Here is a 27528-nt window from a genome sequence, read left to right as displayed (position 1 = left end):
TGGATGTCTGAGGTCTCATCATGGTTTATTCTCTCCTGGGTACTGCCTCAGGATGCTTTTATTCCATTTCATACCCACAGTCAGGTGAGCCTCTTGCCCAGGTCACCCCCCTCCCCTTGCCACCTGTTCCCAACAGGCAAAACCTGAAATAAAAAAGTGAAAATAAACATGCTTTCATGCAAAAAGTTTTAATGGTGCCACAGCAGCTCCCACAGGCTGGTGTCTCACATGGTGGGTGCCAAAGCTTTCCTGAGCCCCGTTTTCCCCAGTGCCCCCCCAGTGCATGAGGGGCTGCAATCCATTTGGCCCCAATTAATTTAATTATCTACAGGCTACAGAGCTAAACATTAGTGCTATAAACTTAGATGAATAAACTTCTGAAAACTTAAAATGTCTTTAAATGTCTTGCTTTTTTTACAGAAATACAAAATAAATAGCTTGAGGATTAATACAAAACAGGAAACTAATATATTCTTGTTTATTGACTTTTCTCTCAAATAGTACCTTAAATTGAAAAAACCCTTTAAAAAATGAACTTCTCTTCATGGAAAAAATATTCAGCATCCCTGAATTTGTACAAGTGTCTCTGAACAATAAACTAAACATATTTTATTTATTCTCCTACCCATCACCAACTAAGCAAAGGTTATACATCCTACTGTTTCTAAGATATGTATGTAAAAATAGTAATTTATGATTTCTCACTGGAGGAGACGTGGCTGTAATGTTTCATTGGAGCATTCTCTGGGCTGGATGCAGAAAGCAGACAATGGAACTCCCTGCTTGGTTGTGTAAAGGATTAGGGAACTTTTATTGATCCCTTCTGCCTGTGAGATCTATTTTGGCTGTAACTCTGGTGCAGATAGATCTTCCCCCTTTGTTACCCTTACAGTCCTGCTCTGCCTGACACTGGGGGTCCCTGGGGTGCTGCTCCCCAGGCACTCTCGGATCCATCAGTGCTTCCTGTTGGGAACACGTTCAAAGGGATCAGCCTGTGGAGCTCCCACGGGCTTCATGGGCAGTTTGGGGTTCTAAACACTGATCTCATGAATATTTGGAAGTTACTTTTTAAATGGGACAGATACTGAACTTTATGACAGAAAACCTGAAAAGTCTTCAGCTATGATTGCACCTCAAACACACTGTTTCACAAATTACCTGCAGTGACTGTTGGGCAGTGAATAAACCTCCTGAGAATGATAAATGTGTGATTTTACACAGTCCCAGGCTGCTCTGGTGTTTCCAACTAAAACGTTTTGGAGCCAGTGTTTGCGTTCTTAGTTCTCAGAGGGAGAGAGGGGCTGATGGACTGAGTGCAATTCTGTTCATTTCTGGCTGTGCTGGGGTATGTGGATGTCTCTCAGGGACAGAGCCAGCTGCTTTCTGGTTCAGCTTTAAAAGGATGGCAGGAGTCCTCAGCACAGAACCAGCACGTCTCCCCCGAGGCATTTGGCTGTCTCTGAGGTGGCATTGCTGAGTTGGACTCGCTCTCTTTTTTGCAGCTGCTGCCACCTTTTATACCTGGGCACAGAGCATACTTTCAGCTTGTCGGTGTTTCGGCAGGAGCTGCAATTCTGACAGAGAGCACAAAGAACACAGAGAACAGATCCGTGCCCTGGAGGTTGCTGTGCCACTGAAAATCCCCGCAGGCAGACCCAGCTTTCCTGCTCCACAAGGGAAGGTCCAGGGGTTGTGGTGTCGTGAATGGTTTTATCCATTCCCTTTGTGTAGTTATAGGAAAAAATGTCCTTCTCTGAGGAGTCTCCATTGAGCAGTGGAGTTCCTTCCCCGGGTTTGTGTGCAGGTAACTGCGGATGGGATTTCAGGGCAGTTTTGGAGGGAGCACAGCCCAGCTCCTCCTGTCAGGAGAGGGCGGCTGGCGCCTGCAGCAGGGCTGGGAACTGCCGATGGATGAACCAGCAATGGAAACGAAGTATGGAAACCAAAATCTGCTGTGCAGAGGTTTGACAGAGAGCAGGCACAGCTGTGAGCCAGCAGAGCTCTGCTCCTTCCCTGGGATTTGCAGGAGAGTGCTTGGACTGGGGAAAGCTGGAAGACAGAGCTGGTGGTGCTGGAGCAGAGCGGGGTCTGGGCATGGTGAGCTCCGAGTTCTGCTCTCTGTTACACAGAGAGCATTTCATGCATCTGAAACCATGAATCCCACCTAAGATATTTACAACAGCCACGTCTGAGTGGGTGGGTGGTGGGAAGGGGCTGGAAGGAGCTCATGGGCAGGAGGTAGCTGACAGGCGACCAGAGGAAAACAAGCAATGAGAAGGGAGATTCAGTGCCCTCACTGCAGAGCCTGGGTGGCTGCAGTGATGGCAAAGCCCCTTCCATTGGCTCTATGCCCTCCAAATCACCTTTTAGGCTTCTGTGTTAAAATTCCCGGGCTAAAACCAATGAGAAAAGCAAGCAAGCGACCACCGTAATGAAAAATCTGAGTGACCCCCTCCCCTCAAAGGCAGCGTGAACCATCAGCAGCCAGGAGCTGACCGATTCTGATTTATGGTTTCTTTACCCTGAGGCAGGCAGGTAATGAGCCAGTGTTTGATCTCCGTGGGCTTTCCTGCAGCCTGAGGAGATCAAAGCCAGCGCAACTCCCGATGCCTGCACCCTTTCCTGCCGCGCCGCTCCGGCGGGGTGCCCGGGCAGCGGCCGGGCAAGGCCGGTGCTGCGGGCCGGCAGAGCCCGGCGCGTCTCCCCGTGCCCGGCAGCCCGGGCCGGGCTCCTCAGGGTGCCCGCGGCTCTCCGCGAGCCCCGGGCTCGCTGCCCGAGGCGGGAGCAGCGGGGAGCACCGGGCCGGGCGCTCCGGGAGCGAGCGAGAGGAGCAGGAGCGGGGAGGAAGGCCGGCGCGGGTTACCCGGTCAGTTTGCGGAGATGCTGCTGTAGCTCTTCTTGATGGGGAAGGTCAGCTGCCCCGAGAGGTCCAGCGACAGCGCCTTGGGGTGCAGCCCCCGGCGCGGGTGCAGGGGGCTGGAGCCCAGGCGCGGCGAGCAGAGCAGCAGCAGCTCGGGGCCCAGGCGCGGCTCGGGCAGGAGCCCCTCGGGCCCGGGCTCTGTCCTGCTGCGGGGCAGCCTCGGCGAGGGCTGCAGGCTGTGCCGCTTGGGCGGCGGCGGGCTGTGGTTCTGGAACCGCACCGTCTTCACTTGCTGCAGCGAGAAGGGGCCAGAGTCAGATGGGAGCCGCAGACCCTGCCCGCCCTCCCCTGCGCCCTGCAGAACCGGGGAGATGCGCCGGGGACGCAGCATGCCCGCAGGGAGGCCCAGGGTGGTGTGCGCTTGTGGCAGGTGGCAGAGAGCCCCAGGGAGCGGCACAGCAGCGCTGGCAGCTCCCGGAGACCAAGGAGAGCTGCTCTGGGAGCGGGAGGCAGCACAGCACCTGCCCTCGCAGAGCCGTGGGCTCTCAGCTGATGCTGAGCTGCCTGCGAGCTCTGAGCTTGGCTGGGCTTTTGGGGGCGTGTGGAACGATTTGGGCACCTCTTTGGGCAGTGTGGGAAAGGGAAGCTGTCACAAGGGCAATTTTCAGAATAGGTTTACCTTTATGAAATTTCTCTCCGGCTGCCAGAAGGGAAAGAACTACCCATTCCAAATGGCTCGGCCCAAGTGACATGAAGGAGATAGAGGAGTTCTGGAAAGCTTTGCCTGACACTAGTTCGGTGGCATTTGCTCCCAAACTCACAGATTCTTGTCCAATTTATGACCTCGGAAAAGTCTCGAGATTTGCTTGTGACTGAGCTCTGCGGCAGGGACAGAGCCCCTGCAGCACCCCGCCTTTCTCCAGGGCTTAATTTGAACTGCTGCATCAGCAGCACCAACACCCGATTTCCTAAGGCACGTGTCAATCCCAGCGATTTGTATTGGAAGAAACGGGTGAGGATGGAGCAAAGCCCTCGAGGGATTTGGCCCTGCTTAGTTGTGGCTGACACTGCTGGTTCCACTGGGATGCTCTGGGGCACGGGCGGTTCTGGCCGTACCTTTTCGGCGCCGTTGCGGGAGGTTTCTGGTTTCACCAGGATGGACGGCGGGGCTGATGCAGGCGGCTTTGGAGCCGCCTCGCTCTTCACCGAGGGGTCTTTGGCGTCCAGGATCACCGAGCTGCACACGGAGGGGCTTCGGCTCTCCCCTCCCCTGACCAGCAGCGCCGGCGAAGCCTCGTAGGAGGAGTTTGGCCTCGCTGTCTCGTCCACGCCAGCTCCGGGAGGGATGCTGTGCGGAGGGGAGCTGACGTGCGGGTAAAGCTGGAAGTGCTGAGGTCGCCCCGCAGCCGTGGGACGCCTGAGGGAGCCGGTGATCTGCACGGGGGTCCCTGTCTGTCCTGGCCTCTGCAGGGATCCGTCTGGGGAGCAAGGACCACGGAAAGGCATTTAGTCAGGCATCCAAAACGTGCAGAGTGAGCAGTGCTTACAGCCCTGCTCGCAGCATGCTGTGGGGCTGCAGCTCCCAGGGACCACCCCGTGCCCAGCCCTGTGCACCGGCACCGATTTCGGGAGTAAAAGCGCTGACAGTGGCCCCTGCCAGGGCACTGCTGCCTCCAGGATGGCGCCCCAAATACTCTTGGAAGTGTATCACAAAACAGTGTGTATGGGATGAAGATAAACCTTGCAGCCTCCTTGTAAAGAATACAACCACCGAGCTCTACACAAAGCTTTACAAGGAATTTTTCCACGCTGAGTCAACCCCCCTGGAATTCCCAAAGCAGCCAGAGTCGGGGCCAGGCAGGGCTGAGGGACCGTGAGGAGCAGCAGCCGGTGTTCTCTGGGGGAGTGGGTCCCCCCGTCCCTCCCGGAGCCCCCAGACTTACTCCTCCTGCTGCTGCCGCGGCCGCGCCGCAGCGGGGCCGGTGCCAGCGCGCCCCGGCCGGGGCAGGGGACGGGCACGGGCAGCAGCAGCGGCCGCAGCGCCCGGCTCTGCCTCGGGCCGGCCTCGGACAGGCTCCCCTGGGAGGACAGCGACGAGGTGGACAGCGTCCACGAGGTGTACAGGGAAGGCATCTTCGGCTCGGAGGGACTAGATTTCCTGTTGGAAAAGAAGGGCGAGGGCTGCTGGGCGCCATCCCACCTGGCGAGGGACCCCTGGCCCCTGCCAGTTCTGGGGGGACCCTTGTCAGGAGTGGGGGGACGCCTTGCCATGGGTTCTCTGAGCAAACAAGAAGACCCCAAGCTCTCCGTGTTGCCCCCTCCCCACGTTTCTGCCTCACGTAGGAAAGCGCAGACCTGAAGAGGGGAGTGACGTAGTTGCTGGGGAAGAGGCCGACCCTGCCGGTGACGAGGGACATGCCCCGCAGCCACCCGTCCTGGTCCTTGCCGAAGACACGGACCCCTTCTCCCTTCTGCAGCTCCAGCTCGTCCGGTCCGTGAGCCGCGTAGGAGTGGAGAGCCACGCACCTGCGGAGAGAGGCCGTGCGGGAGGCAGAGCTGCCGGGCGGGGGGCTGGAGCCTCCCGGAGCTCCGGGGTCCAACCGAGCAGCGGAGGATGCTGCTGGCGGTGCCCGGAGCCTCTCCAGCCGGAGCAGCACCGAGCGCTCGGCGCCGCCGCAGCGAGGAAACGCCCCGCTACCTCGGGCCGAAGGGAATGAACAAGAGCCGGCAGGAATGGAGAACAAAGCGGCTCAGCAGGATGGTTTCTGTCCCAGAAGTGCCAGCCCAGGGTGACAAACGCTGGGGAGGAGGAAGCTGCTGCTCTGCACCTCCAGTGCTCCATCAGAAACACAGATGAGGGCCTGACAAGTACCTGTCCTAAGGCAAAGCTCTTGAAAGAGCGCAGTTATGGTGCCGTGTTCAAGATAGCATCAGGCAGTTCTGCCTCTGAAACCAGAGGCCTTGGATCTGCTTGCCTGCAGCGTGACCAGGAGGCTTTGGAGGGCCAGGGAAGAGCACCACTCTTGCCGTGCCTTCCTCCCTCCCTGCCTGCCTCCTTCTCCTTGCCTGGAACACAAGCACCGGAGTCACAGCCTCTGGAGCCATGGAGAATGGACAGAGCAGGAGGTAGGAGGAGGTACATGGCTCCACTGCAGGGTAGTGAGGAAATCAGACCAGAAATTAGTCTGAAATTCTCCCTAGACCTCGCTTTTGTGATTCTAGGAATGGGACCAAGGGCTGAAGCTTTGTTCTTCTCTCTGACCCATGCATGAGCACACAGCAATACATCAGCAAAAGAAAATGGCGCATTAAAAAAAAAAAAAATCCCTATCTGTTCTTTAAAGAACTTGAATTTGTCTCCAGTGTAATACATTTAATTGCACTGTTGTTTTTTTCAAGGGGAAAGTGATCTGCTCCAAGAATCAATGAGTTACAGCCCATCACTCCAAGTATCAGGTGTTATTTACAAAACAAACAACACACAGGCTGTCTGGATAGTCAGGACTACCCCAGAACTCTTAGAAGTTTCTCTCTCCCTGTTGTTCAGCACAAGCATCTGCAGGTTTGACCTGCTGGGCCAGTGTGTGTGAGGGGCTGCTCCCTGGGGCTCCGGCACAGCCCAGGTGAGCTCTGGGCTCCTGCACAGCCCAGGTGAGCTCGGGGCTCTGCAGCAGCTCAGGCTGCTCAGGAGTCACCTCGAGGGGAGGCTCTGCAGCTGCTGGTCTGACACTGCATCTGTGCAAACCAGGCAGCTGGTGCAGTGCTCTCTCACCTTCCTTCTGCAAATTATTTTAAGGTCTTGGGGGTTCTCTTGTCTTTTGGATTATTTGTGTGCTGGAGTCTCAGTTGACTGATGATGGTGTGTGTGGGTCCCAACACAGCACCGAGCTGTGGGTGCTGCTCCTGGGCACCAGCATTCCCACAGCCTGGCCCTGCACCAGGAGTGCCGTGTAAACAGCGTGTTGTGATGCTGTTGTTATTTTAGATGCTTTATTAAAGTGCCAGGGTGGTGAATCTTGCCTTGATGTAATCATCATAGAGTGTTATCTGCAAATTTTTACTCTGTGAAAGTTTTCAGGGATTGGATTGTTCAAAACACCAGTGGCCATGAAGGTTTCAGGATAAATAACTAGAGGCACTTAAGGAGTAATTTGTTTCTTTACACTTAAAAAAAAATTAACGTACTGTTGAGGAACAGGCAGAACTGTTTCTCCATAGAAATGTGAATCAGGGAGATGCACTCAGCTGTGGTATCAGGTCTCTGCCACCCCTGCCCTAGACCAGCCAGGTACATTCCTACATGGGTCTGCACGTGGATCCAAGCTGTGCTCTGCTCTGTCTGCACCTCCTGCCTGGCAGGAGCAAGCTCATGGTGAGGCCACAGCAAATTGCCCCGTGCCCAAAGCACCTCAGTTTCCTTACGTACAGGTAAGCTGGCCCATGGTGCTGCAGGTGGGGCAGGGTGACGATGGCTGCCGGGGGCCCCAGTGGTCCTGGTGTGGAGTAGTAAGAGGTGCTGACCTGTGGGAGAAAGGAAAAAAATGAAGTATTAATCTGGCTATCAGCTTCTTTCAGCCACTGGAGGAGCAGCTAACATTTGATTGGCTTCATCCACCCTTCAAAAAACCACCAGAGACATTTCAGGAAATAGAAGAGTCAGAAACATTTGACTTAGAAAAAGACCAGGCAGCAAGAGGAAGACTCAGAATCACAGAATCATTTAGGCTGGAAAAGACCTCCAGGATCATCGGGACCCTGTGACCGATCCCCACCTGGTCCTTTCCCCACTGGCATTCTGCACCTGCAGAGCGCTGCCAGCCACCACAGCGTCCCCTCACAGGGGCTCCAGGGAGGAGCTGCAGCCATTTCTGCTGCTGAGCTAACTGCCTTGAGCTGTGCCAGGGGTCTGCCGGGGCCACAGGGCGACTCCTTGTCCCTGCTGTACCTGAGGCCATGCTGGGCTGCTCCCACTCCCTGTCCCTCCTCATGTCCCCGCTGGGCTGGGGATGCTGTCCCCCGAGGGGTCTCTGAGGTGGGGCGTGAGCTCTTGGGTGTCCTGTGCTGGGGTCTGCTGAGCTTCCAGCCACGACCCCCGGCCCAGGCCTGCCTGGGGGTGTTCCTGCTCTCCTTCCGAGTTTGTTTTGCGTCCCTTGTGCCTGCTGGGCTCTGCAGGGTCCCAGCTAGCAGACCTGTGGGTGTGTGCCACCTGGGCCCACTCTGACCTGTCCCTCTGGCTTCTGCCTTTGGCCCTCTGGCTCGCAGCGCTGCTGGCAGCCCAGCAGCCCTGGGCTGGGCGATGGAGCGCGCTGTGCTGCGCTGGCTGTGTGCAGGGAGGGTGGCAGCAGGGGAGGGCTGGGCCGTGGCAGCAGGCAGCCCGGCATCCTCGGGCCGCTCTTCTGCCGGGCTGTCCCTTCTGCCGAGGTGTCCCTTCTCCCGAGCTGTCCCTTCTGCCGAGGTGTCCCTTCTCCCGAGCTGTCCCTTCTCCCGAGCTGTCCCTTCTGCCGAGCTGTCCCTTCTCCCGAGCTGTCTCTCCTGTCCCTCCAGCCGGGCTGTCCCTCCTGCAGCACAGAGCATCCCCGGGGTGAGCAGCCGCCAGCAGCGGCTCCTGCCCGTCCGGAGCCGCGCTGCCGTGCCGTGCCGTGCCGTGCCGTGCCGTGCCGTGCCGTGCCGTGCCGTGCCGTGCCGTGCCGTGCCCTGCCGTGCCCTGCCGTGCCCGGAGCCGTGCTGGCAGCAGCGTGGCTCCACGGGACGGAGGTGCCAGCAGCGTCCCGGGGCGCTCAGGGCAGCGGAACGTCGCCGCGCTTGGACGGGGCTGGCAGCGGCGCTCTCCAGCCGCGACCACAGGACCTTCCGTGATGCAAGCTGGGGCTTTAATCTCACCCTCATTTCAAATCTAATTTCTAGTGGTCATGTCTGTAATGCGGTGCTGGAGCACTGGCTTGGCAAGGACCTAAGGAAAAAGAAAAGTGACTCACCCGCTCTGGTGCTCTCCAGTAAATTAAATTAATTAAAACACCCCAGCAATTCCAGCTTCTGCCTCAGACCTGGAGTAGCAGGTCAGCTTCAAACCTTCTCTACATTCTCGTTTTCTAGTCCAGGCAGGATTGGACCAGGTGTTCATAAAGTTGACTGGAAATTATAATTCTGTTTTATTAATTACCATAATCAAAATGCTTGAAATTTGGCTATTTGGAGTTTCTTTTTTCTGCATTGGAACAAAATGACAGCCTTTTGCTGGTTTTCCTGATGGAACTGTGTTGGAATGTCTCCTTCTGGGGGGAAAGCTCCATTTTTTCATCTCTGTGTTCCCCTGTGCTGGGAGCAGCCATCATTTACAGCACCCTCAAAGCTGCCTTTGCATTTGCAACATGCAGAGGGGAAAAAACATTGCAAGAAATATTTTCGAGTCACGTATCACTGATTTCAGCATTCACTTCTGCTGATCTTTTTGTAAGTACAAAGGGTTTAATTCCCCGCCTCTCCTGCAATCCCTCTCTTGCCCCATCTCCCTTCCTGGTGTCACCAATGTGCCCTGGCACTGCTGACACAGGCCAGTCCCAGCCGGGAGTGTTCTCGTGGGGACGAGGGAAGCCCTGCCCATCCCACCACGGGCTCTGGACACCGGGCCCTGCGGGGTCCCATCGTTTATGGCACAGGAAAGGCAGGTGTGCTGGGGCAGCTGGGGGGCACTGGCTCCCCTCGGCGAGCTGCAGGGCACAGCAGAGCCCGGGTCAGACCCGGCCAGGGCAGGGAGTCAGCCTGGCTGTGCTGGGAAGGGATTCCAGCGGAGAGGGAGGGCGTGGGTGCCCCGCTGCCCTCGCCCCACAGCCGCTTGCACAAGAGGCACATGCACAGACACGGCTGCAGCCCTGCAGGCTGGTTCTGGCTCCGGCTGAGCCCGGCTTGGCAGCCGAGGGGAAGCGGAGCCGCAGGAGGAGGCTGGGCAGCGCCGGGAATTCCCTTTTATGGGCCGAGGTGAGTCCAACCTGGAGCTCCTGGTGTTGGCAATGCCACGCAGGCAGGTCCAGGAGCTCCGGGTGCTGGCAATGCCAGGCAGGCAGGTCCCGTGCCGCAGCCCTGGCACAACCCTGGTGCCCCGGCTCGTCCTGGCTGTCCTGCCTACAGCCCCTGCTCCTCGGCCTCCCAGCCACCCTGGCAGCGCCCACCGGCCTTGTGAAGGGATCTCAGTGCTGCAGCTCAGGCATTGCAGCCCAAACCCAGAGATGGAGAAGGAAAGCTGCATCCTGTGCAGCCCCAGAGATGGCACGGGCTGCCCTGCAAGCCTCTGGGAGCAGCACTGCTGATTGGAAACGGGAGATTTCCAACCCTTCTGGGGCCAAACAGGTCCCTTTCTCGTTTCTGCTCTTGGCAGTAGTTCACACTGAGACTTTTGGGTAAGATCCCTTTGGGGGTGTGAGACAGGATAAGGTTTCAGTTGAATTATGGAACTCGTGTAGGGTTTTGCCTCCTCTCTGTAACCCGGGATATCACATCCCAGCTCTCTGCAGGCCGTGCCCAGGACAAAGTGCCTGCCAGGAGTTACTGCCTGGACATGTGCTGCCAGGGGCTGGGTGACTGCTCTAGAAAAGCTTGGAGCAGCCTTCACTATGCAAGATGTCATATAAATGTAAAAGGCCCCTTTTTCTCCCATATCTGTGAAGATTCCGTGCTCAGACCTTCAGTCAGAGTGGGAAGAAGGAGTGAGAGGACTCTGCCTGGAGTGGATGAATTCCGAAGGGTCAGCCTAGGTCCCTCTCAGCCCCGGGCTCAGGTGGCCCGGGACGAGCCCGGGCTTGGGCTGGGCTGCCTTACCTGGAGCGGGGTCCCGCAGGGCAGCTCGGCCTTCTCGCCGCTCGGGGTGGCCACGGTGGGGTTGCTGGAGCTGATGAGCACCGGGGCGCTGATGTGCAGCGCCGGGCGCTCGGCGGGCGCGTGCACCATGCGGTTCAGCGTGTTGAGGGCCGTGGTGAGGGAGAACTGCCGCAGGCTCCTCCGCCTGTGCTCGGGCACCCTGCGGAAAGCCGCCGGCTCCGCGGCCTGGCCCTTGGGCGGCGGGGACCGGCGGCCCTTGCCGGCCTGCAGGAGCTGCTGAGCGGGGCTGCTGGGCTGCAAGAGACAGCAGGAGAGCGCTGGGCTGGGGAGGCACAGCCCGCGGGCCTCGGCCGCCTGCTCCCTGCCCCTGCCCGCCCGGCTCGGGAGGCTCAGGGTCACGGTTAGCTGCGAAACCCTGGGGCTCTGCCATTCCTCCCATCTGCTGTCACGGACCAGCTCCGGGTGCACAATTCCCCATTCAAAGCTGACAGCAAAGTTAAAACTGCAAAATTCCCCATTCAAAGCTGACAGCAAAACTAAAACTGCAAAATTCCCCATTCAAAGCTGACAGCAAAGTTAAAACTGCACAATTCCCGATTCAAAGCTGACAGCAAAACTAAAACTGCAAAATTCCCCATTCAAAGCTGACAGCAAAGTTAAAACTGCACAATTGCCCATTCAAAGCTGACAGCAAAGTTAAAACTGGTTTTAAAGCTTGTGCTAAGACCTGAGGATGAGTGCTCCCCTGACACACAGCTCATCCAGAGCTCCGGCTGGCAGGGTGCCGGGAGGGCTGTACTCAGTAACTCTAACTCTGAATTGGAAGGGATGTTTGGACTGGTCGGCCTTTCCCCATCTGTGCTGGCACCCGTGGGTGCATCCTGCAGCTGAGGGTCTGGCACGGGCTCAGAGAGGCCCTCGCTGAGGGTGGCATTCCCAGCAGGATTGCACCCACCAGTTGCACCTCTGTCAGCTCGAGCAGTCATGGCTCGGCGCTGCTCCCATTGACGAACTCCTGGCCTGGAAGGGCCGGGCTGCCGAGGGAGAGGCCGGCCCCGGGCTGCACTCGGGCACTGCTCCCTCAGTACTTCTCGGAACTGCTGATCAGGGTGTTGGTAGCACAGGGCATGTGGTGACAGCGTTTCTCACCACGATGGGTGCCAGAGGAATTAATCATGATTTACTGCTGACATTAATGGATTGCAAAACTTGAGATTCTCACCCACTCATGGGAGGCAATGTGCTCGATGCCTGGGATGGACAGGGAGACCACGGCAGGAGAGGTACAGGTGGCTCCCAGATGTCAGCATTTTACAGCAGGGGTGGTTTTCTCATTTCCCCTCTCCAGAATAAGGTTTAAAGCCCACAGTGTGTATGTAGGTACACGTGTGCCATGGCCATCCTGTAATTTCTGTATGTGAGCAAACTGAAAATGTTTTTCTTCCTATCTAAATCCCAGGAAACATGATAAAATGGGGCACAAACTGCGTGTCAGAGCCAGGAGAGCCTCAAGTCTCCCACAGTAGCCCTACCTTTGCCTTCTTTAGAATTAATTTATAATTCCTTGGTGGCTGTATGTGTCCCTTAACTAACTTCTGTGTCTCAATGCTAGACTTGAATAAATCATTATGAAGCTAAAATGATTTCATTAAATGAAAAGATATTAAAAAAATATATTAGAGCTTCAAATAAGATGTTTTGCTTGTGTCCTCCTATAAAACAGCCACAAAGCAGAGCTTGCTGTAATTATAGGCATTACAAGTATTAATTTTATTTCTAGGAACTGGTGCCGGTGCCATATACACCCTACATCTCAAGCTAAACTGCACAACACAATTAATGTTTAGGCCTGTGCTGACAATATTCTGCCAGGGAGGGGTGGCTGGGAGGTCTTTGGAGCTGTGGCCTGGCTGCCCAGGGCCACCTGCATCCCTCTTGGGATCCTCTGTCACCTCTGTCCCTCTTGGGATGCTCTGTCACCCTGCGTGCCCTTGGGATGCTCTGTCAGCCCCTCCATCCCTCTGGGATGCTCTGTCACCCTCCATCCCTCTGGGATGCTCCATCGTGCCCTCGGGCCGGCAGAGGAGGGTAGCTGCTGGCAGCGGTGTCGGAGGGGCTGGGTGCCCCCGGCAGCGGGGAGGAGCTGCCAGGGGCCGGTCCCGGTCCCGGTGCCGGTCCCGGTGCCGCGGCCGTACCTTGGGGACGCTCAGGGTGTCCTTGCTCCCCGCCTTGGCCCGGCCCCGCGGCTCGGGGCTGTAGAGCGGGCGCGGCAGGGGCGGCTGCTTGATGACCTGCACGGAGCTGGCCGGGAAAACGCCGCTGGTGCCGTTGAGCTCGCCCAGGTACCAGTTCTCGTCCAGCTGCCGCAGCAGCACGATGGTGTCCCCCTTGTTGAAGCGCAGCTCCCCGGGGTTGTGCCCGCGGTAGGTGTACAGGGCCCTGGCTCGTGGCACCTGCGGGGACAAGAAACAGCCCCTGCAGTTCGTCCGACACAGACAGAGTTCCCTAAAAGCATCCGTAATTAATGAGAAAAAAAGGCAGAGGTCTAAGGCTTAAGCATGCATTTATTAGGATTAACTACCCACATCCTTCCTTGATGGATTCTGCTAATGAAGACAAGCTCCCAAATACTTATGCTAAGTTTGTATCAAGATGAAAAGCAGGCTGGACTTGTTTAAGAATATTAAGAAACAGTTAAGGCCCTAAACTAGTCTTCCCATGGGATCTTATTGCCTGCTACAAGGGCTCCTCCAACACAATCTCTATTTTGATGTCCCAGGTATTTCTATTCCAGAAGGACCGGAGGTCACGACCAACATCCAGCCGAGCTGGTGGCTGTCACCAGAGCAGGGTGAGTGCAGGTTCTGCTCCCGTGGCTCCATCCCTGCTGTAACACGTGTGGCTGTGGATTTAATCCTGCCTTTTCCTGGGTTCTGGGAGGAGCTGGATTCCTGCTATTGCCCTTGCAGTGTACCGTGGCACAGAGGAGCCACGGCAAGCCCAGGGGAGATGCAGGGATGTTGTGGCTGTCACATGGATGGAAGGACCAGGCTCCCCTGGGACAGCCGTGCTGGGCTGCTGAGCCCTGCCTGTCCCTGAGCCCTGCCTGTCCCTGCCCGCCCACAGCCAGGGCTCCCTGCAGCCCTGCACTTCAGGGGATACCCCAAAACCGAGCTCCGTCCTGGCCCCTTTGCTGGGCCACAGCTGCCTGAGCTCCACGCTGGCAAACCAGGGGGCTGGACTGTCCCTGGCCCTCGAGCCCTGGCCAGCCTGAAGCTGAAGTGGCAGTGCCCGGGGACAAGAGGCTGCCCCGCTGCTTCCTCACCTCTCTGCAGGTCTGGATTGTCCCTCTCCTCTCTTTAGAGGCTGCCCGGTGCTGTGGTGTGGCGAGGACAGTGCCCTGCAGGTCCTCCAAGCCACCATCACCCCCTCCCTCTCATCTCCCAGGAGACTTCTGTAGAGTGGCACATTCCACATTTCCTGCCTTTCTGAGCATTTCCCAAATCCACCCCTGTCTGCGAGCAGGGCTCAGGCGGGACTCCTGCAGGGCTCCCTCTCTCTCAGCCACTCTTCAGAGGACAGCAAGGTAGAAGCAAGAATCTCAATATTAGTTTCCAGAAATGTGGAAAAGATCAAATTTCCCATGGAAATAGTTATGTTTTGGAAAGAAGGCATCTTCCAGCATCCCCAAACCCTGATGTCTGGTAGGGAATAGGAACCAAGAAGAGAAAAATTTTACTTCAAAGTCTTTGAAATGGGAGGCAATTAGTTTAATGTTTAGTTCTAATTAAGTCATTCTCTCAATTTGTGCTCAGAGTAAACTCGTGTGCTTGGCTCAGCGACATCGACGGCACATTGCTGGGAGAAAGGAAATGGGGAAGGGGGCTTGGGCCGGCGCTGCTCCCCATCAGAACACCAGGGAGCACACCTGTGGGGCCGTGGAGACTCCCTGCAAACACACACCTGGGCAGGTGAGCCTTGCCATGAGCAGAACAGATGGGGGTCAGCAGCTCTGGCATGGGAGCACAGAGCTGGGGCTGCCTCAGGAGCAGCCAGAAAACAAATGGAACCTTCACAAAGGGCGAGAACAGGGCTTGGGAAGGAGGAGCAGAACGTCTGGGATGTGAGGGAACAGCAGGATGCAGCAAAACATTAAAGGCAGCATGAACAAGTTATGGAAATATATTAAAAAGAAGAGAAACTCTGAAATGAAATGCATACCTGGTGCTAACTAGGAACAGGGAGCAAGCAACAGAGTGCTGGGAGTCTGGAATATTCTTTCTTCAGCAGGCAAAGGGATGAGACAGCAGGGCAGACTGGGATAAATACCCAAAACCCAGGTGGGCAGGTGAGTTTGTGGTGTTAGTTCTGGCTGAACACATCCCTCCGCTTGCATGCCCGGATGGTTGGATGAATGGGCTCTTTCTTCCTCTAACCACACTCACAACCTTCAGCTCTTCCCCTCCTCTTTAACGCTTTCCTCACACTTTTCTGCCCTTTCAAATCTCCCAACCCAACTCAGCTTTTTCCTAAGTCCATAGCTTTTGATATTTTCAATTTTTTAAAATAAATTCTGTTTGGCTGCTCAGATACTGAGCCAAAAATATCCCATCAGTTTCCCAACTTTATTTAGATCACAAACTAAGCCTTTATGTACCCACAGGGAGCAACTAACATGCCCTGTCACAAAATAAAGCTGCAAGTTGGAGATTTCAGCAGGACAGGCAGAGTCCCTGTTTTGTGGGGTGTTCGTGGGGTGTAGGAAAGGACAGCTGGCCCCAGTGACAGTGATGGGTACGGGGTTGGGGTGACGGGCACAGGGCTGGAGTGACGGGCACAGGGCTGGAGTGATGGGCACGGGGCTGGAGTGACGGGCACGGGGCTGGAGTGACGGACACGGGGCTGGGCTGGGGGGCCAGCAGAGCCCCTGGTGCTCACCAGGGACCAGCATCCTCCTGCTGCAGCTGCAGCTCGGAGCTGATCTGAGCCTGCTTCAGCTCGGGCTGCTTTCTGCCCACTCCCGCCTGTCCCAGATCCTCTGCAAGGGATCTGTTTAGCTTTATTTAAAGTAGGTTAATTGCAAAGGCAGAAACCGGGGTGCTAATTAAGTTGAGATAAAGACGAGGAGTGCCTGGGGGTGGCTGAGGGCAGAGGGAGAGGCTCTCCCAGGCCAGGGGTGGCCCTGGCAGGGGGAGGAGGACCTGCTCTCTTTGGTGGAGTCTTCCCCGTTAGCATGTCCAGCTGCTTCAGCCAGTGCAAAGCAGCATTTCATTTCAGCAGGGCAGCATTGTGCATTGCACACAGGGTCTGGTCCCTCGTGCCCGCTTGGCATCCGTGTGAGCAGAGAGAAACTGGGAGCAGCTCTGTGCAAAGCTCAGCTGAAGGCTGCTGAAAGTTTGGGACAGTTTGGCTGCTCAGCAGCAGAGAGAGTGAAACTACAGCAGAGAGACCCATTTTGGGGGTGCCTGTTACTTTTTTCAATGCTGCCTCATTTTCCTGATTTTGCCCCCTGTTTTCTCCTCCATCATGCCTGAGTGAGACCCAGCAGCTCTCAGAGCTCTCAGAGTGGCTGAGCCCTGGGTGCCCCTTGCCTTAGGTGCCTGGAGAGAGTGTGGGGAGCCCTGGAGAGAAGGCAGCAGCTAGCACCAGGTTAACACCAGGTAACACCAGGTTAACACCAGGTTAACACCAGGTAACACCAGGTAACATCAGGTTAACACCAGCTAACAGCAGGTTACCAGGAGCAGAACCCCCTTGCATCAGCCCCATCTCTGGGGGAGATGCTTTTCTCTCCTTGGCCACTCTTCCAGCAGGGATGGTCATGGCAGATGCACTTCACCTCTTTGTCCCCATTCTCAGTGGATTTGAGGCCAATAAGGGAGAAAAGATTTTATTTTTTCACTATTTTTGGCATTTGGCATCAGTTGTGCTGGGCAGCCATCCAATGCCTTTGAGTCTCCCTCTGCACAAAACAAAGATTAAAAATACATTTACGTGTGTGAGGAAGCAGTGTGGGGCATCTCTCTTTAGCAGAGAAATGCTCTCTGTGATCATTTAAAAGAGCAGGCTATAACTCCTCACGACTGGCAGCAGGGGACTCATGAAGCACCCCGGAGCATGGGAATCCCAAAAAGAGAAGGGAAAGCAGCGGGTGGCACTGGCTGGGGTGGGGATGGCTGGCAGCAGAGCCAGGAGCACAGGCAAGAGGAGAGGCTGCTGGTGGCAGCTGGGAATGCCCCCCTGTCCCAGGCCCCGGAGGAGCAGGGTGCCAGCAGCAGCTGGCAGCGTGGGGCCAGGAGCAGGGCTGGGCTGGAGCCACTGCCCCTGTCCCCTGGCACGCAGGGCTCGGTGGCACCGCTGGGGACACGGCTGGGACCCTCGAGCCCCTGCTCTGAGCTCACCAGCCCCGCCGGGGGTGCCCGGATGGACGGGCACCAGGGATGCCAGGGACAGCTCCTTGCTCCGGCTCTCCAGGGCTGCTTCCTCCCGGGTCACTGCCTGACGTGGGAGCTGCCCCCGGCTGGGCAGGGGTCCTGCCGACCCCAGCAGGGGATGCTGGGTCAGGAATGGCCTCAGACGGGCCTGCACTGGTGTTTTCCCAGCGGGGACTGTCCTGACCCATGCAGGGAATGCCCTGGAGCAGCTTCCCCTGCGCCTGTCCTGCTGAATGGCTGCAGTAAATCCCAGGGACTGATCCCAGCCTGGGACCAGCCTGGGAGCTGCCCCACAGGGAGGATGTGGGGCACTGGGCAGTGTGGATGTGTCTCCCTGGGCAGTGTGGATGTGTCTCCCTGAGCAGTGTGGATGTCTCTCCTGGGGCTCTGGGCAGTGTGGATGTCTCCCTGAGGCTCTGGGCAGTGTGGATGTGTCTCCCTGGGCAGTGTGGATGTCTCTCCCTGAGGCTCTGGGCAGTGTGGATGTCTCTCCCTGGGCAGTGTGGATGTGTCTCCCTGGGCAGTGTGGATGTCTCTCCTGGGGCTCTGGGCAGTGTGGATGTCTCTCCCTGGGCAGTGTGGATGTGTCTCCCTGGGCAGTGTGGATGTCTCCCCCTGGGGCAGCCAGTGACTCCAGGACAGAGCTGAGGGCACAGCCCATGCTCCTGAGAGCTGTGACTGACACTGAGCACGTGGAGCGGGGTGTTATCCACCACTGGCACCGAAGGACTGCACACACTGGCTTTTTGTAGGGATGATCAATAACATCTTCATCCCTTCTGATTCCTGAGAGCTGCCTCCAACATCCTGCCCCTACTGCCCATGTCTCCATGGCATGAATGAGCTCCATCACCTGCTTGTGTGCTCAGCTGGCACAGTTCAGGGCTCTGCAGGATCCAGGTGGATGAAAAGAGCTATTTGAATGCAAATTAATTGCCATTACAATTCTGTTTTTCTGCATTTCAGCAGAGGAGATAACTTCAGCCTTGTCACAGAGAACAAAACCTTCAAAAGTGAACTTGTCATTTCAATCTCTTCACATAATTATATTCTGAGGATTCAGACAGTTGGGTGGTTTCTGCATTATTTCTTCCCTGAGGAGGATTGTTCCTGTCTTCCAAGCACACGTAGACTGTGAGCACCAGGGAGAACAAAGCCAATCCCTCCTGCTCACGTCAGCCCTGGAGCTGCTCCACTCCCTCCCGGGCCGGCCCAAATGGGAGGTCAGCGCTGGCCATGGCTGAGGCTGGGGGCCACCTGCTCCTGAGCCAAGTGGCCATGGTGGAAGATGCTGGAAATGTGAATTGTATGGATTTAGCTGGCTTTGTGCTGTTGCACTGCACGGCTGCAGCTGCTGGGGCAGCGGCAGAGGCGCTGGGAGCACCCACCCCTTGTGCTCACCCACAGCCCTGGGGTGCCACGGCATCAAGGCTCGTGTCACTCCTGAATGTGGCCTGGCTTTGGAATGCACAGGTGACATGGAAAAGGGGGAAATGATTGAAGGAATCACAGAGCAGCTTCTCTGAAGGAGAGGATGAGAGACGCTGGGGCAGCACTGCTGGCAGCAGCCCCAGAGGAGCGCCTGGCCACGGGCTGGTGATGCCCCACGGCTGCCAGGGAGGGCACAGCTGGACCAGGCTTCACTTGGCCTGTGTGAGGCAGGGGGACGTTCAGGAGAGCAGCAGGAATGGCGAGGGCTGGAGCCTGCCGGGCTCTGGGTGCAGGGCACAGGAGAGCAGGACAGCTCTGCGGAGGGCAGGGAGGACGAGGCAGGGGCACGCCGGGCACCGGGGCTGCAGAGGGGCACCAAACCCTCTGACAGCTCTTGGCTGGCTGCTGCTCTATCAGATGAGCCCGTGCTGCCGTCAGCAGGCCCGGGCAGTGGCTGTGTTGCGTGTCATGGCTTTGAGCTGCATGGAAAACAAACTGTGTCAGCCCTCGGCGTGCCCGGTCATGATGCTCTGCCTCAGCGGCACTGTTTCAGAAGAGGCTGTTTACTGTGCAGGGAGGAAACCTGCACCCTGCTCCATCCTGCTGCTCCTGAGCCCTCTCCCTGTGCCTCGGTGCCCTCGCTGTGCTGGCAAAGGAGCGCTGATGTGGCTCCTGCGCCGGCGCTGCCAGCCTGGGGCACACGGCCGCCTCTGCCAGCGGGCACCGGGACGGGCGCTGCAGCGGGGAGCTGGCAGCAGGGAGGGCTGCGCATCCCTCGGGAGCCCGTGCCTCAGCCTGGCACACTGCGGAGCTGCAGGGCACGCTGCCCCCTCCCCACTGCCCCCTCCGCAGGAAAACCACAACCTCAGGCCAGCGCCCGGCCCACGGGCCAGGGACAGCGGCCGGCGGGCAGCAGGACGGGAGGGGGGCACGACTCAGACCTCGGGGCTCTGGCTGAGCACGGCACTGCCAGGTGAGCTCGCAGAGGAGCCCTGCTGGGCTATTCCCGACTCGCCATCTGAGCCTGACTCATTGCCTTGGAAACAAATTAAAACACTTTTATGTGTTTGCAGCTCGGCACCTAATTTTGTAAAACCAGGGCAATTGGCTCCTGCTGTTGGCCATGGAGGTCTTTGGGTTTCCACAACCACAGGTACCACCCAGGACTGCCCTGTGCTGGCTCTGTTGCTCACACAGCTTTCGGGGTGTGTGTTGTCCATCAGCCTATGTTGACCTCACTCTCTTTGCAGTAGATAAAAGCGCTAAAACTGCACGCAGAGGGAGAAAACTCACAGTGCCCGGCACAAGGTGCCAGCAGCCCTGTGGGAGCAGCTCCTCGTTCTGCTGGGATGAGACAAACCCTGATAGGACATGCAGGAGGAGGAGACTTGGGACAAAGCCTTCCTCCAGAAAGGCTTAAGACCACAGAGAATTGTGCAGCCAAACGAAGCATCTCCAGCTGAGGGACTCTGTGGCACACCCGCACCAAGCCCAGCAGCTGCAAGGATGCTCTTGTGGGAAAGGAGCTGGCACCACCACCTCAGGCAGAGCCCAGGCTGGCAGCACCCCGGGCCAGTGACACCCCCAGAGCACCCGGCCAGCCCGAGGGGATGGGATGGGATGGGGGCTGGCTCACTGAGGGGTCAGGAAACTTGCCTCTGCCAGGTGCAAGCATGGAGTTTGCTTTGAACAAGAGTTCAAGAAGCTCCAGCAATCCAAGTCCTGTCTATCAAAGGCAGAAAAGAGTTGGAGATGATTCTGGAGGAGAAGAAAATACCAAGATGCAGGCACTATCTATAGACGTCCGTGTGAAGGTGGGACGTTGGAGTGCAGAGTATTTTTATCCCAATAGAGGTGTTATCTGTCTATCTCCCATGAAATGCTGGAAGGGGGTGTTGAGCACTCAGTTCATGCAAAGAGAAAATAGCCCAAGTCACAGTTAAATCTGCGTGGTCCGTGTTTTCCTAAGGCAAGCTGTCACACTCAGAACTTTCTTCCTCTGGCTCACTGTCCCATGTCTGTTGCATGACCAAGTCCGGCACCCAAGCAGCTGTTGAGTGCCTGGATGGAGTTTTTCCGTGTGCAGGGTGCAGCTGGGTCACCCTGCCCCCCTGGAGAGGTGTGGGAGGTTCGTGCACACCTCAGCACTCACGGTCTGCTTGCTCACCAGCTCACGCTGGGCTGCAGCCAGGTGAGGAGGAGCTTGGGCACAAGCTGCGACCACACCTGGCACATGCCAGGGGCGGCTCCTAAGAGTTCAAAGGCCCCAGCGTGTCTTATTTATGCATACACCTCCCAGCAAGTCCCTTTATTCTTACATTCCAGACAGTTTATTATGTGAGATTCTGCAAACCCCTCCATGCAGCGCTCCCTGCGCTGGTGCTGAAGCTCTGGAGGCCTGGCCAAGGAGAGGCCGTGGGGCAGCTGTGGGGCATCCGTGGAGTAGCTGAGGGGCAGCTGTGGGGCAGCTGAGGAGCGGCCATGGGGCAGCAGTGGGGCAGCCGTGGGGCACCCGTGGGGCAGCTGAGGAGCAGCCCTGGGGCAGCCCTGGGACAGCCCTGGGACAGCCCTGGGGCAGCCCTGGGACACCTGTGGGGCAGCTGAGGAGCAGCCCTGGGACAGCCCTGGGACAGCCCTGGGGCAGCCCTGGGACAGCTGTGGGACACCCGTGGGGCAGCTGAGGAGCAGCCGTAGGCTCGGGGCACAGCCAGGCCCCGCTCACGGCTCCACGTGCACAAACCCAGCACGTGCCCACACCACGTTAGCTCGTAGGAAGTGGATGCAAAAGGGATTTAAATGCCAGCAAATAAATCGCTTGGGATGGGCTGTAATTAGAAAATTCCCTGGTTTTTAACAACTGGCTCTGGGAAATTCCTGACCGCAGAGCCAGGGCTGTATTTGTGCTAATCCAGCCGCTCCGTGGGGGCCTGCTCGCTCCTCCTGCTCAGGAGAGGAGCTCTTGGCTCACTGGGTGACGAGGGATTGATTTTATTTTTTGCCTTAATGGATGCTCATGAGCATGAAGAGCAAAGAGCTGGCAAGGAAACATCTCTGCTGAGAGAGAAACTTTGATCCAACTTGCGATGTTCTCAGCTCCAGGGAGTAAAGGAAGTTTATTTCTAGAACTGCCTTGGTAAAAACGATGGCTGGCCCCCATCCTGGCTGGGCGGTGGCTCTGGCTGCAGAGCTGTGTGAGGCACGTCAGTGGTGTTTGCTTTGTAGCACAAAGTGCTGGATAGCACTGGGGTAATTAGCACCCCTTGCAGATCAGGCCAGTCTGTTTTTGGGGAGCCCTGATCTGCTGCTGCAGCAGCACATGCACTTCTGAGTACCCAGGGAGAGCTGTGGTGGGGTGAGCAGCGCTGCAGGGCAGCTGCTCTCGCTGTGGATCCTGACAAAAAGAATCTGCTCTGAGCTTCACAAGCATCTGGAGATCTCTGCTCACCCAGACTCCTTCAGGTGACCCTGGAATCAAACATCTGTGGGGTAGGGTGATGACAAGTCACCCTCATCACCGTCTCATCTTTGCAGTGCACGAGCGCTTTCAAACGTGTCCCTGCTGTGCTGGGTGACGTGCTGCTGTCACCCAGCTGAGTGCCAGCTCAGGGGAGGCTCCAAATCCATTAACATCCCACTGGAGTACCAAAGTAATGTCTGGGCCTGAATGCAGGTATTTAAAACCACTAAAACCAAAATGTGACTAATACGGTGCATTCTTCACCTTGCAGCAGAGGATTCCAAAGTGTTTTATAATTAAGTAACTAATTAAGTCTCTAAGAGTATTTCAGTGTAATGTGTTTTATATCCCTTCCCAGAAAGGCACAGGAGCTCAGAGGGCTGTCCAAGTGCCAGGGAGTCAGCTACAGCTCCCTCAGTGCTCACTGGCTCTGCTGATTTCCAGGAGTTTGGTCTTAAGTTGGTCTTAAAAGCTTTTAGGAGCTATGGATGGATGGATAGATGTTGCCATCATATACCAGCAGCAAGTTCCTGCCTGTCCTGAGAACCAGCTAAAGAAACATGAAATGAGTGAGAGAGAAGAAAGCCAGACAAGTGTATTTGTGCTCTTTTATCTAGGGCCAGGAGAGTCCAGTTGGAAAATCTACAACCCTCTCCTTGTCAGCTGGAATGCTGCTGGGGACGGCAGTGACTGGAAGCCGTCACTGTCGAGGGTTTGTCCCTTGCAGAACGGCCCCAGCATCTCCTCATGCTCCCCGGAGGGCTGGGGGCTCACTCAGAGAGGGGCCCTGGCAGCCCAAGCCCTGCCCACTCTGCCCCTGCCCCTGCCAGCAGAGTCTGGGCTGGGCAGTGCCACCCACCCTGTGCCCGGCTGGGCTGTGCCAGGAAAGGGACGCGGTGCCTTGGGCTCAGGCCTGCACAGCGGGAGCAGCGGGGAGGGGAGCACCCGAGGCGTGCCTGGTTTTGGTGTGTGATCCATCCAGATCCCTCATCAGCACCACAGAGATTCCCTGGGATACACGTGCCAGCTCATACCCACAGGATACAGCAACACCTGCACGGCTCCAGCGGGCACAGCGCTGCGCCGTGCCCGCCCAGACCCCACAGCTGCCCTGGGCAGCCTCTGGGCTCTAAACCCTTTCAGCCAAGCTTTTGAGTGCTAGTAAAAGGCTTTAGAGTCATTGTACACAGCAGCTCAGGTGAGAGAAGTGGAAATCCAGGAATACAATGTGGGAAAGATGAAGCCACAAGTCTCTACCCTAAATTCCAACTCAGCCAAGCTCTTTTAACAGGTCTGCTATCCTGTCCTCATTATTCAAGAAACGCTTCTGTATTGTTAAAGAAAATGATGGAAAGAACATAGAATTTTAAAATTAGCCTAGTAAATCATCCCTAGGTACAGTCATAAATGAGTCAAATTTAATATCTTTAACTAGTGAACTTCCAAGAACTTTGGACAGAACACCAGCAGCAGCATTTGGCACACCCCCACCCGCCCTTCTTTTCCAGTGCAGGGAAACTGAGGTGCAGCTATAGAGATACCTTCTCCACCACTAACAGTTACAGCTCTGCAGTTACTGACTTAATTGCTATCAGACAAAAGCAGTGTGTTGCCTGAAAGTCCAAGCACCTGAAATGCCCTCAAAAGCCAGGAAGCATCTGAAAACTGGGAGAAAAGACCTGCTGGGAAGTTTTTGTAAGAAGGGCAGGCTGGCTTTGCCTTAGCCTGGGAGCCAGTTTCTGCTGTGGTGAGCTTGAAACAGTCAAATATCACATTGAAACAGCAGCCAAATTTGCACACAAAACACTCAGTCTCACTTCCAACACTCAGCAGTGCTGCTAACAGAGAAGGTTCCTGGCTCTGGGCACACAGCACGAACCTTTCTATGCTCACGGGCAGAGGAAAGAACTGAGGACCTCCTTACCCCCTCCATGTGGATCCGAGGATTCGTTGCCAGCCGGTGCTGGTGCAGCTGCAGCCCCCTGGGGACCCTCCTGATGGAGGCGGGGGAGGACAGGACCCCCGACCTCTGGACCGAGCCAAACCTGGTGATGTTTTGTCCACACCTGACTCCATCCAGGAGGCGAATGAGGAGCAGGTTGGAGGGCAGCTGCTCGATGCTGCCCAGGACGAGGGTCCTGCACTCGGGGCACCGCAGCTCCTTCTGGGATTTCAGGATCCTCTGCAGACAGGGCTTGCAGAATGTGTGCTGGCACGGCAGCACCTTCGCTGTGGCGTCGAGCTTTTCAAAGCACACGGGACACTCCAACAGGTCAAGGAGGGCCAAGTCATCCATCTTCAGTGCAGAGCCCCTTGAGGAGCGGAGCTGGGGCCATCCACGCCCCACATCCACCGGAGCCGCCTGAGATGCAGCAGACCCCGGCTCGGGCAGCTCTCCTGCGCGGAGGGCGAGGAGGAGGAGGGAGCACGGAGCAGAGCTGCGGTGCTGCTGGAGCGCGTAACGCAGCCACCTACACCAGAGCCGCGCTCCCAGGCAATGTGCGAACTCACTCCGCAGCCCGCTCTGAAATGAGTCACTCCTGACTCAGCTGGAGCCAGGGGAGGCTCCGGGCTGTGGCCGGGGCCGAGCACCGAGCCGCGGGTCCAGCGGCCGGGCAGGGGGTCCGGAGCCGGGCCGGGGCAGCGGAGCGCAGGGCAGGAGCAATCCGGCAGCTCAGGAACAAGCCAGCAGCTCAGGAACAAGCCAGCTGCTCAGGAACAATCCAGCTGCTCAGGAACAGTGCAGCAGCTCAGGAACAATCCGGCAGTTCAGGAACAATCCGGCAGCTCAGGAACAATCCGGCAGCTCAGGAACAATCCGGCAGCTCAGGGGCAATCCAGAAGCTCAGGGGCAATCCGGCAGCTCAGGAACAATCCGGCAGCTCAGGATATGAGTCCCTGATGAGCAGCAGCCCCAGCTGCCGGTGCCGGGCTGGCTGCGCGCTCCCTCGCACCCTCCGGCCGCCCCGCTGGCAGCAGCGCCAGCCCCGCTCCCCGTGCCCGTCCCCGCCGCAGCTCCGTAGAAACCCCCTCAGCTCGCCGGGGCTCCCTGGCAGTGCCGCGGCTGGCTCCGCAGTGCCATCCTCGCCCGGTTTGGCCGCCTCAGCTCGCGGAATCAACCCCAAGCGATTATTCCTCCCACGGCCCGGAGCCGCCCAACCTGTTCGGCTCCCGGCTGCGGGGCTGCGGCCGGGCGCTCGGCGGGCTCAAGCCCGGGCCTGCAGCGGCCGCGATGTGCCCAGGGCACGGGGCAGCCCTGGCACCGGGGCTGGCACGGGCCTGCTGCGGGAGCGGAGTGTGCCAGACCCGCTCCGGCCCCGGCTGCCTGCGCCCGGCGCTCCCGCCCCGCGGTCCCGGGGATGCTCCCCTCGCCCGCCCCGCGGTCCGGGGATGCTCCCCTCGCCCGCCCCGCGGTCCGGGGATGCTCCCCTCGCCCGCCCCGCGGTCCCGGGGATGCTCCCCTCGCCCGCACCCGCCCTGTGGGACCGGGACCGGGACCGGGACCGCGCCAGCAGGGCCGGGCTGACCCTCGCAGCCTCCTGGTCCCCCCTGGTGCCGGCCCCGCGCCCCAGCAGCTCCCAGCGCTCCCAGCTCCGGGCCGGCCGGCAGTGGGCTGAGCATGGGCAGCCCCTGCTCCCTGCGGGCGAGCCGAGCCCGGGAGAGCCGAGGCCAGCACAGCCGGAGGGGTCCCAGGGGCCCCTTCCTGCCCCGCCGGGCGCTGCCTTCGGCAAGGACGGCCAGGGACCAGCTCGGTACCTGTAATTTGCATTCCCCTTATCAGCTGAATTCCTGTCTCGGGTCCGTCTGCTCGCACGGACTGATGGATTGCCTAAGGAGAGCAGGAGGGGCAGTTAAGGCCCAAGACCATTTTTCTTACAAGACTTGCCGTGTTAGCCCTGTGTTTTAAACATAAGAGTAATACAAATATTAGAGAACAAGACTGTAAATCCGAAGATGTCTCAGATAATGCCATCAGGGTGCAGCTGTCCCTGCCCTACTCTCAGGATTTTTCAGAAGTACAGTCTGGAAAGGGTTAATGTGTTTTTTCAAAAGTTCTTCCCGCCAGACCATGATTATGTCAAAACAAAATATGTCTGTATTTCTCTAATATAGTGGACATTTAGCTAAACTGAAATGTTGACAGACATCTTCAGGATAATGCCAGGAACCAGTGACCTCACTGTTCCATCCCAGGTTTCCTCTTGCTCTGCAGTCTGTCCTGTGGGATGTGTGCTGGGCTGGTGGGGTGCACACTGCTTAATGAGTGATGCTGCAGGCAGCACCAGCTCATCTGCCAGTGGCTCGAAATGCGATGCCTGACATAAACTTTGCTGAAAAAAAGGTGGTGAAGGTTGCTTTTCTTTTTTACATATTCTTCCCTGTTTGTGCTCTGTGATTAACACCAGTTTGTATTTCCATGTGGTTAGATTAGAAAGGAAACAGAACTGGGAAGTACCCTGCAGTGGGGAGCTGCTGGAAAAGAAGTGGAGTGGATGGTTCTCTGCATGCTGGCCCCAGGCTGCATCAGCTGCACCCCCAGAGCATCGGGCGGGGCCGGGGCTCTGCTGGGGGGATGCACATGCACAGTTCTGCTGAATTCCCACGGGAATCCACCGGCCCCAGCTGGAGTGGCCACCTCAGGAGGGGCCAGGCTGAGGAATCCAGCAGTGCTGAGCACACCTGGGGGGCCCCGGGGATCAGGGGGCTGGGGCTGCCTGAGAGTCTCCAGTGATGTGGGTGGTTGCAGGAAGCCCCTGTGCTCCCCATCTCTTGGGAATGCTCCCAGGGATATGCCCTGGGCAAGCTCCCCTGAGCCTGGCAGCGACTCTGGCCCTTCCTGCATGCCTGGGGCACAGGGTACTGATCACTCAGGGGGGTCAGGGCTTTTCCAACCCGCAGCTCCCGAGCTGCCAGAACAGCCAAGCAAGTCTCTGATCCAGGCTGCATTCTCCGGTCCTGTTGCAATACAGAAGCTCTCTGTGCTAACATTTGTATTTATACAACTTGTTAAATTTTCAAAGCACTTCCCAAAAGCTAATTCATCTCTGGAATGCCCTCAGATTAAGCATCCCCCAGTCCCCAGCTCCCATGGAGAAAACCAGGAGACGAGGCCGCAGAGCACATCAATGTCCAGTTTGGGATCAGGGTGTGAGGCTTTCCTGGTTTTCCACTTCACACGCAGACCATTCCATTGAACTTTATTATCTGTCACCGCCTCTCTGCCAACATGACTCTTACTTGGGGTTAAAAAATAAAGGCAGAGCTAGAAAGCTGCTCATCCTTCCCTTTCATTTTGGCCGTGTCTGGTGCCGATGCTGTAATTAGCTCGGGGCTGATGCAGCGGGTGCCTGCTCTGGAGGACGCTGCTCTGGGGCTGCAGGCGCTGCCGCTGCTGCAGGGGCTCTGCCTGGCCATGGCCCCCTGCTCCACCGGAGCCCTCTGCAGCTTCCCAGGGCATGGATGCCTGGTGCTGAGGGATGGAAGCCCCAAAAACTGTGTTACAGGACTGGTTCACTCAAAGAGGTTTATCATGG

At 57.4% G+C, this 27528-nt stretch overlaps 1 protein-coding gene across 2 annotated transcripts; it reads right to left on the bottom strand.

The window, feature by feature from the left end:
- Positions 1–172: 172 nt before the first annotated feature.
- On the bottom strand, positions 173–25312 carry SH3RF2 (SH3 domain containing ring finger 2). 2 transcript variants are annotated; one of them, XM_021543069.3, is made up of 8 exons: positions 23919–25309; positions 12868–13125; positions 10673–10966; positions 7287–7381; positions 5216–5386; positions 4804–5018; positions 3977–4338; positions 173–3152 (listed from the first exon to the last, which is right to left on the bottom strand). In XM_021543069.3, exons 1-8 carry the CDS (start codon positions 24288–24290, stop codon positions 2868–2870), a joined length of 2052 nt encoding a protein of 683 aa, XP_021398744.3. In that variant the 5' UTR covers positions 24291–25309; the 3' UTR covers positions 173–2867. The 2 variants fall into 2 exon arrangements, with proteins under 2 accessions (XP_021398744.3, XP_085447753.1); XM_085591627.1 differs by lacking the exon at positions 173–3152 and having other exon boundaries at positions 3167–4338; positions 23919–25312.
- Between the last annotated feature and the right edge of the window lie 2216 nt (positions 25313–27528).

This window comes from Lonchura striata, chromosome 13 (assembly GCF_050655825.1).
Source record: "Lonchura striata isolate lonStrDom1 chromosome 13, ASM5065582v1, whole genome shotgun sequence".
Classification (NCBI taxonomy): Eukaryota; Metazoa; Chordata; class Aves; order Passeriformes; family Estrildidae; genus Lonchura; species Lonchura striata.
Note: the sequence above shows the minus strand (reverse complement) of the source record. Positions and strands in the feature narration are given on the sequence as shown.

Excerpts from the sequence above, each read along its gene's own strand:
- SH3RF2 (XM_085591627.1), bottom strand. The coding sequence starts at position 24,290 with ATGGATGACTTGGCCCTCCTTGACCTGTTGGAGTGTCCCGTGTGCTTT. Across the intron at positions 10,967-12,867 it reads ACACCCTGAGCGTCCCCAAG|CCCAGCAGCCCCGCTCAGCA; the intron begins GTACGGCCGCGG and ends TGTCTCTTGCAG. Across the intron at positions 4,339-4,803 it reads CCGCGGCAGCAGCAGGAGGA|ACGGATCCCTGCAGAGGCCA; the intron begins GTAAGTCTGGGG and ends CTTGCTCCCCAG.